Source organism: Nicotiana tomentosiformis, chromosome 5 (genome assembly GCF_000390325.3).
Source record: "Nicotiana tomentosiformis chromosome 5, ASM39032v3, whole genome shotgun sequence".
Classification (NCBI taxonomy): Eukaryota; Viridiplantae; Streptophyta; class Magnoliopsida; order Solanales; family Solanaceae; genus Nicotiana; species Nicotiana tomentosiformis.
Genome location: NC_090816.1, coordinates 86,451,345 through 86,463,348, shown reverse-complemented (window position 1 = coordinate 86,463,348; position 12,004 = coordinate 86,451,345). Strand labels below are relative to the sequence as shown.

The 12,004-nt window shown below is 36.7% G+C and overlaps 1 protein-coding gene across 4 annotated transcripts; it reads right to left on the bottom strand.

Moving 5' to 3' along the window:
• Positions 1-459: 459 nt before the first annotated feature.
• On the bottom strand, positions 460-10,574 carry LOC104118423 (uncharacterized). Of its 4 annotated transcripts, XM_009629657.4 has the most exons (10): positions 10,364-10,574; positions 7,354-7,544; positions 6,707-6,843; positions 5,876-5,920; positions 5,735-5,788; positions 5,002-5,106; positions 4,696-4,902; positions 3,044-3,129; positions 1,184-2,079; positions 460-1,055 (listed from the first exon to the last, which is right to left on the bottom strand). In XM_009629657.4, exons 2-10 carry the CDS (start codon positions 7,532-7,534, stop codon positions 775-777), a joined length of 1,992 nt encoding a protein of 663 aa, XP_009627952.1. In that variant the 5' UTR covers positions 7,535-7,544; positions 10,364-10,574; the 3' UTR covers positions 460-774. The 4 variants fall into 4 exon arrangements, with proteins under 4 accessions (XP_009627952.1, XP_009627956.1, XP_009627961.1 ...); XM_009629661.4 differs by lacking the exon at positions 7,354-7,544; XM_009629666.4 differs by lacking the exons at positions 4,696-4,902; positions 5,002-5,106.
• Positions 10,575-12,004: the final 1,430 nt, after the last annotated feature.

Sequence of the window (12,004 nt, the reverse complement as noted above, 5' to 3'; positions counted from 1 at the left end):
TTCTTTCTTTTTTCCTGATAATTAAATACAAGTAGTCGTATATTCAAAATTAAGCTACACTATTTTGAACGAGCGCCAACGCATATGGAACAGATAACTTCAAACAAATTTGTATTAATTGGTTTTAGTAATGACGTTAATTTATATTAAAACATGACTGATCTATTCGTCTCTATAGAATATCTCCTTTTATCTCTTTGTTATAGAAAAATACTCGTATTCTATAATTCAAGCTATCAAAGTTTTAGCTCGTTTTTTATGTTCTCATTTTACCATCATCAATGAGTAACATTCTAGTTTTGATTTAGTTCTTGTATACTTGAGCCAATTGGCCATTGCTGCATTTTGAGTTCTTAATTTGAGCGCCATAACAAACAAACAAAAACCAGCCTTTAATTAGGGAGAGGTAAATTTACTCGAGTGGATCTGTGTGGACATCAACGGAGAGACAAAAATGGCTGCTCTGTAATCTTTGGGATCATTTTATAAATTGATTTGTATTCATACATTGTCTGGACAAACATGAGATCTGGTGAGCGGAAAGAATTGACAAATAAGACCAAAAAGAAACCCAAACTTATTACGGCAAAATTGTAAGGCGCAAATGCCCGAGCCAGAAATGCGTAAGGACCCAAACTAGAGGATGGGACTACAAGCTATTTTTCTCCAGAAACCCTTTCTTTTAACTCTCTCACAGAAGACCACTGCTAAAAAGGAACCTCTGCTGCACTGGCTAGAAACTGCATATTCGGGTATGAGTAAGAATGTTACCTTTTATCCTAAATGATGGTTTTTTTGCTTGGGAATGTACATTGTCTTAACACCCTTTTCGGGCTTTGGCCTATACTTGACCTTAATGCTTCCACTTGAAGATGAAGTAAGAACTTCATTTTTTGTCAGCTCAGTGTCAGCTCTGGAAACAACCCCATGTTCCCCAGAATCTGATGCTGGGGCTGCTTCTGAACTGCTACTTGGCACCTCCGGGCGCTCTGAAGACTCAGTGTCAGGAGAAAGCACTAATCTGACATGATCTCCAGCAATGGCCTCCCTCCATCCTACATAGATTTTCAGATCAATCAGAATGAAGAAGAAGCAGAGAATACTTGGAGCAGAAAATGCATGGCTGTGTTTGTGCATGCATAAAATTATAATATATAGAAGCGTGAGAGCTAGTAAAACATACTCTGAGCAAGAAAAGCTTTTGCAGCGATACTTGAATATCCCAAACCTTGATGTGCATTTCCATCTGGAACCTGACAATTCTTACGACTGCCAGAGCTGTCCACGGGACATGACTGCAAACTATTTTCATTTAATGATGTTCCGTCATCAAACTTTGAAGACATGACACCCTCTTCTTCAGGATCTTGTCTTCCAACTGTATGCCTCACAGGCCTCCAAAGCTTGGCAGCTGCTCTATTTGACCCAATCTGAAGAGCATCATGCTTAGCTGGCTTCTCTACAGCATTGCATTTTTTACGAAGCTCTGTGCTTCCAAAATCATCTCTTCCCTGCTGCTGAGTGCTGCAATCTTTCACGGGAACAGATATAGAACCAATTATCACTTCAGAGTTCCTCTGCTTCTGATCTATGTCCTCTTTCTGCACCTCCAGTATTGAAGTATCATCACTTTCAACTCTAACTTTTCTTGTCCATATCATACAGCTATTAACAGGGGTACCACTGTCCTTGTGCTTCTGTATAGGCTCAGCTTTCAATGCTTGATGATTTTGATTGTTATGGAAACCACCATTTCGCCCAAACCTTTGCGATTTTGGTGCTTGCAACTGGGAATTGGCAAAACGCCGTCGACTATTGGCAGACACTGGTCGGGGTTCAAGATTTTGAACTTTAACTGAATCCAGGTGTTGGTGACAAAGATCATACTGGGATTCGACGCTCGTATCTACATTGCTGGAGAACTGAACCATTTCAAGACAGGTGGATATGCCCACAGATACGTCAGGAATATTAGCTGGTGCCTCCAGAATTCCCTTTTCCTCAATTGATTGCTCCTTTGCTTTCTGTTCCTTCTGTCGAAGCTTTTTCACTTTTTTCCTTTCCAATAGCTCAGCTTGCCTAGCATATCACATGAGAAATAATTGAAAGGAATTCAATAGCTATACCCTCAAAGCAGCGACAAACCAAGATTCATTCAGATAAAAAGTGCCAAGAGTTTTAAAACACTGTCAGGCTGACGCGGTAAGTAAGTTCATCTGACTAAGTAATCTTTTTATTTGAAGTAGAACGGAACTCGCTCCCAATGTCAAACTTGCTCCATCCCCTTAGGGGTGAATGCTTACAACAGCTATTGCTGCCCTGTCTTTATCTACTTCCCAACAAATAATAAAATAAGTCACTTCCAGGTGAAACGGATGAGTTATTTGCCATGTCTAATTAAATGCAAATATCAAAATGCCCAAGCTCCACAGCACTATAACGATGGCTCTTTACCTCCATATCCGTAAGTTTAGAAATTGACAAACAAATAAAAATACGAAACTGTCTTCTACTTGTTGAGAAATCTGCTTCAAAAAATAAGGTTATAAACTGCAGGAGCACATCTTCAGAGCACATAAATGCTTTTATTCCAGAAATAGTTACGTCATAAGCATTAACAGATTATTCTAAACAATTATAAGAATTAAGAAATATGACCGTATCGAGAGATAGGAATAGGAGAGCTTTGATGGAGTAGAGAAAGATCTTGTATTTTTGAGGAATAGCCTCTTTTCGCTTATTGTTTTTTGGTGCACCCACAAAATTCCCTTATGTAAAGATGATTGGGTAGCATTCATAGAAAACCATGTCTTTTTGTAAGGTTTTCTATCTTTTGGTATACTTCTTGTATACGGGCAACTTTTGCCCTTTGTTTTAATGAAATTTATTATTTATCCATAAAAAAATAAGAAATATGACTTTATCATCTAGTAACTTGTCATTCAGAACATAGGAGCAATCATGATACACCATAACCTCAGTAGAATACATGAAAAAGGAAAAAATCAGGGAAGATAAGTTGATATGGTAAAAAGTGTCTCACTTTTTTTGAGCAGCTTCTTCCTCCTCAAAAAGCAACTTTTGGCATCTCAAAGCTTCAGCATCTTTTTCAGCAACCCATGCTTTTACCTGAGCATAAATGAATACCAGTTACTGTGGATGCTGGTTCGCTGGACAGAATCTTAAAGCATAACCAAAAGTGTCTTCTTGTGACCACACTTCCAAGAATAAAAATAGGAACTGAATCTAACAATACAACAACAACAACATACCCAGTATAATCCCGCAAGTGGGGTATGGGGAAGGTAATGTGTACGCAGACCTTACCCCTACCCGGCGAGGTAGAGAGGCTGTTTCCAATAGACCCTCGGCTCAAGAAAAGGTGAAAAGAGAGAAAGGAAGAAGACGGAGAAGAAAGAAAGAATAGGGGGACAAAGGACGATAAGGAAAAGGGGAGAAAGACAACTATAGTAACAACAATAAGAATAACAACAACAACAACAACGAAACCAGTAACAGAAAACAGTAAAAAACTGGAACATACTATACACAGAGCGAACGAAAAAAAAGGGAGCTACTAATACTACTAAAAAAGAACGGGGAACTCTCGACTACCTACTAGCCAACTACCTTAATCTTCGAGCTCCACACCCTTCTATCCTGGATCATGTCCTCAGTGAGCTGAAGTAGCGCCATATCCTGCCTAATCACCTCTGCCCAATACTTTTTCGGCCTTCCTCTACCCCTTCTCAGCCCCGCCACGGCCAGCCTCTCACACCTACTAACAGGAGCATCCGTACTCTTCCTCTGCACGTGCCCGAACCATCTCAGCCTCAACTCCCGCATCTTGGCCTCCAGGGGGGCCACTCCCACTTTGTCCCGAATAACCTCGTTCCTAATCTTATCTCTCCTAGTATGCCCACACATCCATCTCAGCATCCTCATTTCTACTACTTTCATCCTCCCCGCACCGATACGGTGGGAGACCTCATCATCAATCTCCCCGTTACCCCGAATTATAGACCCGAGATACTTGAAACTACTCCTTCTCGGGATGACTTGGGTATCAAGCTTCACCTTCACGTCCGCTTCATGAGTCCCGTCACTGAACTTACACTCCAAGTATTCCGTTTTGGCCCTGCTCAACTTGAAACCTTTAGACATCATACATGTCCTTGATTACCCTAGTGTAAGCTACCAGAACGCCGCTAACCTCCAAACATCTCCACAGAACCTCCCTTGGAACTTTATCGTATGCCTTTTCTAGGTCTATAAACACCATGTGTAGATCCTTCTTTCTCTCCCTATACTGCTCTACCAATCTCCTCACCAGATGAATGGCTTCCGTAGTCGATCGCCCCGGCAGAAATCCAAACTGATTCTCAGAAATAGACACTCTTCCTCACCCTGACTTCCACCAGCCTCTCCCAAATTTTCATAGTATGACTCAGCAGCTTGATACCCCTATAGTTATTGCAGTTTTGGATATCACCCTTGTTCATGTACAAAGGAATCATCGTACTCTACCTCCATTCTTCGGGCATCTTCTTCGTCTTAAAGATAACATTAAACAACGAACTGAATCTAACAGTATCATGCAAATACAGATGGCACCATCACGTATATAGATGTGAAAAAAGTATAGGTTCAACACATAAAGCCGGAAAGTTCTCAGGAAAAATAAAAAGATTCTACCAGTTTCTGTTCAAAAAGGAAGCTTGTGCAAGCAACCAGATTCTTCGCGTCAAAACCAATTTTAGAAGCTTCCCCATCGAAAACATATTTTTGCACCGAGTCAGCCGTGCCAGCACATAAGAATGTTCTCTCAGTAGCATCTTCAAGGATACTAAATAACTCCTGGGAAGTCACTGGAGGCCTGAAAGGTTTAGCTTGGACGACTTCCTGCAAATTGATCCTATTTAGTGTCGTTGGCTCTTATCTCACTTTTCTTTTGTTGTTGGTTCAATAATACTCAGTCGAAAATGGAAATAGAGAACTAACCAACAACTTTGAACCAGCCCTTACATAACCACGAGGAAGAGTCCAAAACCCAGGTTTGCCCAAAGCTGTTGCCAAGGCATGAACAAGTGAAGATCCAGCAATTTCCTAAAAGAACTATGGCAATTACAATCTAACACTCTATAAAGTGTGGGAGGGGAGAAATGTTCAGACAAGTTTTTATCAGTAGCCCAAAAGAACTCCGCTAGTCATAAACAGCTTTGAAAAGAAAAGATTTTTAGCATAAATACCATTTGTATAAACTATATAGTTTGTTCTAATCAAAACTAAGCTAATACAATGAGCTTAAATGTGGAAATGCTCAATTACTACAGAAAATTATCGCTGAATAAAGGGAGACAGAGACTACGTCCAGTTTATGCAAACCCAGGGGAAATAAGCTGTAATTTCTCGTAGCCAATGGGAGGAACACATGCAGGTGTTCTATCTGGTCTTCTCAAGTTCACATTATCTACCAGAACAGAAGAGGAGGGATTTGTCTTGCTGCGCACCACGAATAGCCTAGATTATTATTCTATTACTGTCCCTAGGGGCATTTGTTCTACCTTCAGTCAATTCCAAGTTATCATCACATTTCTGTGTCAAAATTGCAGGGGAAGAACTCACTTTCAGTTCCATTTCATATATTTTTTCCATTTAAAAATAAACTCACTTTAAGTTCCAAGTCAAGAAAAAACATACGTAAGACAGCGGACACATGGAATCAGGCAATTACCTTTAATGAAATATCTTGCAATGATACAACTTCCTTAACCTCATCCACTGAGAGCTGTATGTAGCAGTGATACAGACAACATAAATAACCATTATGGAACAAGGCACACAAAGAATTAGGGAGTGAGGAAGAGAAAATTACCTTGTCCCAGAATGCTGCCAACAAATCCCTGTATTTACGAGACTCCTACAAAATGTAAATAAAACATAAGATTCAGCACATGCACATCCAACGCGCCCTGTATTGACAAGTATATATGATATCAAGATTTAGTTACCTAATCAAAAAACAAGAACATTCACCACAATGGAAATGATACTGCAAATGACAGAAGATATGCCAGTGTTTTCAAAGGCGAAAAGAGTTAAAAAAAATACCAATTTCTGCTGGGGCTCTGAGCGCAAAGCGCTATTTAACTATTTAAGCGTGCCCCTTAATGAAGAAAAGCGCAAACGAAGAAAAAATATAATATATATATATATATATATATATGTACTGCAAGAAACAATAACTATAAGCACAGATAACAATTATATGGTGTCTAAAGATTGAAAGAACTGCAAGTAAATTATATGAATCAAAAAATATATTAATTGAGTTTACAAGTTATTTTGAATTTCTGAGTAGTGTAGAAAGATTTTTTTCTGAAGTGTCTCGCTAACATTGATTAAAATTCATATTCTAATAGCATATTGCTCACAATGTCTCCTTAACAATTAATATATCATTTTTTTTTACAAACTATATTTAATGGTTAGTGTTGCTCTCATCAAGAGAGAACCATGGGTGCTAACGCCTTAGTGCCTACACTGAAGCACTGCTTAAGAAGCACCCATTATGTGCTGCACCTAGCTTAGAATTTATGCGAGCCTTTACAATAACTACATGTACACAAATGGTAAACCTCCAAATCTTTTCCAGCACTAAAACACATCAAATAAAAAGAAAAAGGCCTCTAAGTCTGAGATATACCTTATCAAGATTTAAGGATCTGCGGTGCACAAGTATATGTCTTCTGTGATTAATAGGTGAAAAAAATTCCCTGGAACATTTCTCACACTTCTGCATCTGAACTCTTGAAGGTGTCAAAAAAGGCCATCCAGTAATATCTGCAAAAAAAAAAGTAACAGAAGCCTATCAATATTCATGGCTTATGCCATAGTCCTGTATGCGACCTGTTACAGTCTGGAGAATCTTCAGATAGTCCTTTTCAGGCTACTTATTGGCATCTGCAGCTAATGCATCAAACACTGTCGCTTAAAGCATTTTCGATGACTAAACTAACATTCTATTCCAGCTTGAGGGATCCACATCTGTTGAAATATCAGTAAATTCCTTGATCCACTAATTTAACATGCATGAGAACCTAGTGAAATGTTTTATACTATACCACCAAGGAGCATGGTGGAATGGATGGGATCCCTTTCCCTCCACCCTTTACCAAAGGCTCAGGTTCGAGCCCTAGGAATGGAAAAACTTCTAGTAGGGAGCTCTTCCCTATGCAGCTAGAATCCGGATTAGTCGGGCCAGTGTGCTTTGATACCAGATGGTTAAACCAACAAAAAAAAAAAAAAGAGGAAATGTTGTATGCTATGAACACCAGGTTTTAAGTTCGGTACCTGGCTGATCTAAAGAATTAAGCCATTGAATCCATTGAACAGGACCTTCCCCCGTTCTTGGGAAAGAAAGCAGAGGTTCCTTTCCCATAGCGTGTCTAATGAAAGTATCAAGTGAATCGTTCACCTCCTCTGCTTTCATTGCATCTGAAGTACCACCTATGCGGAGTTTTGCAACTGGCATCTATCCACAACTAATAGATCATAAAAGGGAACTTCAGAAACTAAATTTGACATTTACAATGTTTTTTTGATAAGTTTGGCATACACAAATTAAAAAAATAACATATTCTGCAGCATGAGTTAGGTATATGTCTGCATGCACACTTACGTTGTGGTGGTATGTACAAAATACAAAAAATCCTTCTCAAAATATTTTTAAAAAAACAGAAATGATTTAAACAACTCATAACTTTGGCCTACTGCCAGGCAGAATCATAAATCACATAGCACAGGTATCAATGGCTGCTGATAATTAAACCAAATAACACAATTTACAGCAGAAACAATTTGAATGTCAAATGACTAGGCATTTCTGCAATATCAAGTTGTCCTGAGCTCAAACTGCTTATTATATTCTAAATTTAGAGACATGCAACTAACGGAGTAAGGGGAATACAAATATTTGTTGAAGCCCATCTTAGATATTTTACTACTATTCATTTGTGGATTTTCTAGGTGAAACTTGAAGATCTCAGTTGCATAAATATGTTTTTAAGTAGGTGCCAGGGATTAATCTACGGGAGCAAATCCTCTACCAATTTTCTATTCTGGAGGTAAAGGTCCCCTAAGCAATGTCATCTTCATTTCCAGAAAGTGAAAAGGTTAACTTCCCCAAGCCACCTCCGACTCAAAGATGCATAATTTCTTGGAGGTTCTCTGGATTGCCTTAATAGGCTACACTAAACAAACCCAAAATCCACATGGCAGTGCAAACCGCCCCTGGTAGTAGGCTTGCTTTCCTGGTTAGCTTTATTAATGTTCAAAGATTTAAAGTTGATTCATTCATTTCGCATTTTAATCTAGAAGTAATTTGATCAAATTGTACTTCTCTTTCTTCTTCATCACGTGGGAAAAGACTTCTCAAAAGCAAAGAGTTTGTCAATATACAGAGCAAGAAAAGCTACTCAGAGATTCAATCCTACGTAGTATACGTATATATTTTGACTGAAGCAATAGTCTATACTTGAGAACCTGCGAAAAGGCAACTAAAATGACAATTTGTGAGTACAACTAGTCATGCCTTTTGAACATCGAGACATTAGAACGTTTGTTGCTTTGACAGTAAAGTTTACACCGAACCTTCAATCAACTTGACATTCAGAGAACCTAGATTTGTGTATGGTACTAAAGGTGACCGGAAGGAGAAGCGGAAAGAAAGAGGCAAACTCTGTAGAATTAGCAACTGTTACAAAAGGTAGTGTTTCTGTAGAAGAGATTTTTTCCTAATAACGTCCCTAAATATCCTAAACTAAATCTCTGACAAGTCGAGGAGGTATATTGAGTCTAATCTCAACTAAATCCCATTGAAAACTCAAAGGTGTATTGAAGCATTTGGACCTATCCTATCTATTTCAATTCAAGTTCCCATATGCTCCCAAAAGACAGATCAGAAGATGATGATGAAATCGTTATCATTTGCAAAAGCTATTGTAGGTTAGATTCCCACTAAATACCTGATGTGCCAGCTCTAATTGTTGTTCTCGATACTAGATTTCCCTCGTAGATACAACATGTAAGAGCCAAAACAAATTAATGTTATCCACATGTTTACTATATTCCAAAAGATCAGGCCAATGCAAATTCCATTTGAATTGGGAGCATTCTTTATCAATTATGATATGTTATCATATCTCAATAATAACTCATAAGTTGGTAGAAAATCGAACACATGCTCCAAGACTAGATTTAACTGGATTTCACTAGAAAGTTAAGGAAAACAGAATCTTCATTACATTATCAATAAAACAAGGAAACAAAGAAATGGTTGGCAAAGCAGCACACAGGACCAAAACTTTTCTACTGTGCTGGTATCACACAGTAGTTGCTTATAGCCTTATAGGCTTATCAGCAATTATTATACAACAAGAAGACATGTTCCTTCTTACGGTGCACTAAAAGATATCATCATAGGATAATAATGCGGTGCCACCTGGTCCATGACTATTACACTTTATGCATCTATATATACTAAAAGTCTGGCTGATATAGAATTCTTAGCTAAATGCCACAAAACTACCAAGCATTAAATCAAATCACATGGCCATGCAACATGTACACCTAATTCTCCAAAATATTAGGCGCATTTGTAAAAGATAAATCCATGCTGTTGTGAAATCCAATCTACTTTACATAAACAGAAAGCAATGGTAGCATATTTGGTATGAAAAGATCCAGAAAAGTTAAAGGACGCCGTCAACAACACAGTAACCATCGAAAAGTGCCTAGACCAATGAGTCATCCCCCCCCCCCCCCCCACACACACACACACAAAAAAAAAAAAAAAAAACCACTCCAATTTAGTAACACTCCTCTTTTTTCATCCATCCCAAAAGAATTGGCACGAAGACCGTTTCTTTATTTAGAAACTACATAATCTTTACATTCTCATTTTACACTTAGGGTCCGGTAGATACAAAAAAAAAAAAAAAAAAATGTATTCCGGTACTAAGACTACTTAGAGTATTCTGTTTAAAGTTTTCCATTATTTTTAAAACTCTGTCTACAGTGAAATAACCCAAATCATTTGAGATGAGGGAGTAGTAAATGCATTGCAAGTGCTATGTTATCAAGAAGAGCTCAAGAACCAAGAACTTAATTCATGTGACTCCAATGCCAATTAAAACAAATAACAACGAAAAAAGAGAGACAAAATAACAAAAACATCTAAAAATACATATAAATCAGATCAAAGTAAAAGTACACAGATTGAAATGAAATAAAATTTTCGGCAGCTGATCCGTGATGGGACTACATCAAACGTGTTAAAGAAGACAGAAGCAAGTTGGCATACCAGAGTGTGACGGTGTTGGCGAAGGATCCACAGAGAGAGATCAACGGAATTAAAAGTAGTTTTTAGGAAAAGAGAAGTATGTGAATATGTGAAGTGTGTGTATGTATGTATCGACAAATAAGGGACTGGTCGGCGAAATGTTCAGAAGAAGGGGGAGGGACACGGAGAGAGACGAAGAAGAAGAAAATGAGTGAGAAAAGGAAGGAGAAACTTACGTGGAAAATACAAAAGAAAAGGGATAATATAAATTTCTTTTTTTCTTTTGTCCTTTAAAAATATTCTACTTTTTTATGTATACACTATACAGTATACTTCATCTTTTTAATGTCCATTAATTAATACTTTTTTAGGCAAAAAAGTTATTTGTAAGAGTTTGGAGAATAAATATGGCTGTTTTGTGGTTTGGTCCAAAATAAACTAAATTCATTATTATTAATTTAATTTCATTATATATACACACACCCCCCAAATTGAACTAACATAATATCGGTATTTATTGATTTCTTTTCAAACTTTATGAACTGCAAATTTAATTTATTTAATCCATTAGAGCAAGGGATAAAGATTTTAAAATTATTACTATTCTTGTTGAAGTAAGTTGTTTTTGTTTTTATTCATCCCCACCTGGCCTGAAGTTATTTCAAACAAATCTGATTGAATCGATAGAAAAGATAAATATTTAGTAGCATGCTACATTCAGCTCGTAATAAATATTATTTTCATTTCAAGATGAAAATTTTGATTTTCTATTAACCAATTCACATAATTCAACTAAAAATAAATATTCTTTTATATTTCAAAATTGTTTCGACCCAATTCGTATGAATCGATTAGAAAGACAAATTCTTAGTGGCATGATTTGACTCAAAATAAACATCATTTTCGTTCCAAAATAGAAATTTTGATTCCGCTTACACAATTCGACTAATAATAAAATTATTCTATATTTTCATTCTATTTACATATATGCAAAGAACATATATAAATACGCTTTAGTGAAAGTTAAAAGTTTAATATAGTTTATAATTTTGTTGATGTAAATCTAATCACCCAAATAAAAAATGATTTGATATGGTCCATTAGTAACAAATAATTATCCATTAGAGAAAACTATAGGAATAATCACAAATAGATAATACTTACCAACAATTACTTATTAAGTCATGCTACTAAAAATAGCCAAAAAGTTACCAATGATATACAACATGCCAAAAACCTAGAAAAAAAGAATTTTTAGTGGGTATAATTGGAATTCATTGAAAATACATAAACAAGACAATATATAAAATTTGAGAGAGATTGAGGTATTTCGACTGGCTTGAAATTAAAATTCGTTATTAATGATATATAACATTCAAAAAACATAGGCGAAAATATTTTGTTTATAAATGGGTATGGTTGAAATTCGTTGAAAATATATAGATAACGCAGTATACAAAATTTGAGAAAGATTAGAGGTAATATGAACTGGGTTGGAGTCAAAATTTATAGTTTAATTCGAGTTAAAATTTTCAATGCGACATGTATATAATATGTATCTCACACATACTTATACATGGATATATAGGGATACATAAGGGATACACAAATAATATATCGAAGATGCAAAATGAGATACACATATCATGTTCTTCCATGTTT

What these genes read in the sequence shown, in the direction of transcription:
- LOC104118423 (XM_009629657.4), bottom strand. Translation starts at nt 7,534, where the DNA reads ATGCCAGTTGCAAAACTCCGCATAGGTGGTACTTCAGATGCAATGAAA. An exon ending in TAATTCTTTAGATCAGCCAG is followed by an intron (nt 6,844 to 7,353) that starts GTACCGAACTTA and finishes TTTTTTTTGCAG; the next exon opens with ATATTACTGGATGGCCTTTT. An exon ending in GATCCTTAAATCTTGATAAG is followed by an intron (nt 5,921 to 6,706) that starts GTATATCTCAGA and finishes TACATTTTGTAG; the next exon opens with GAGTCTCGTAAATACAGGGA.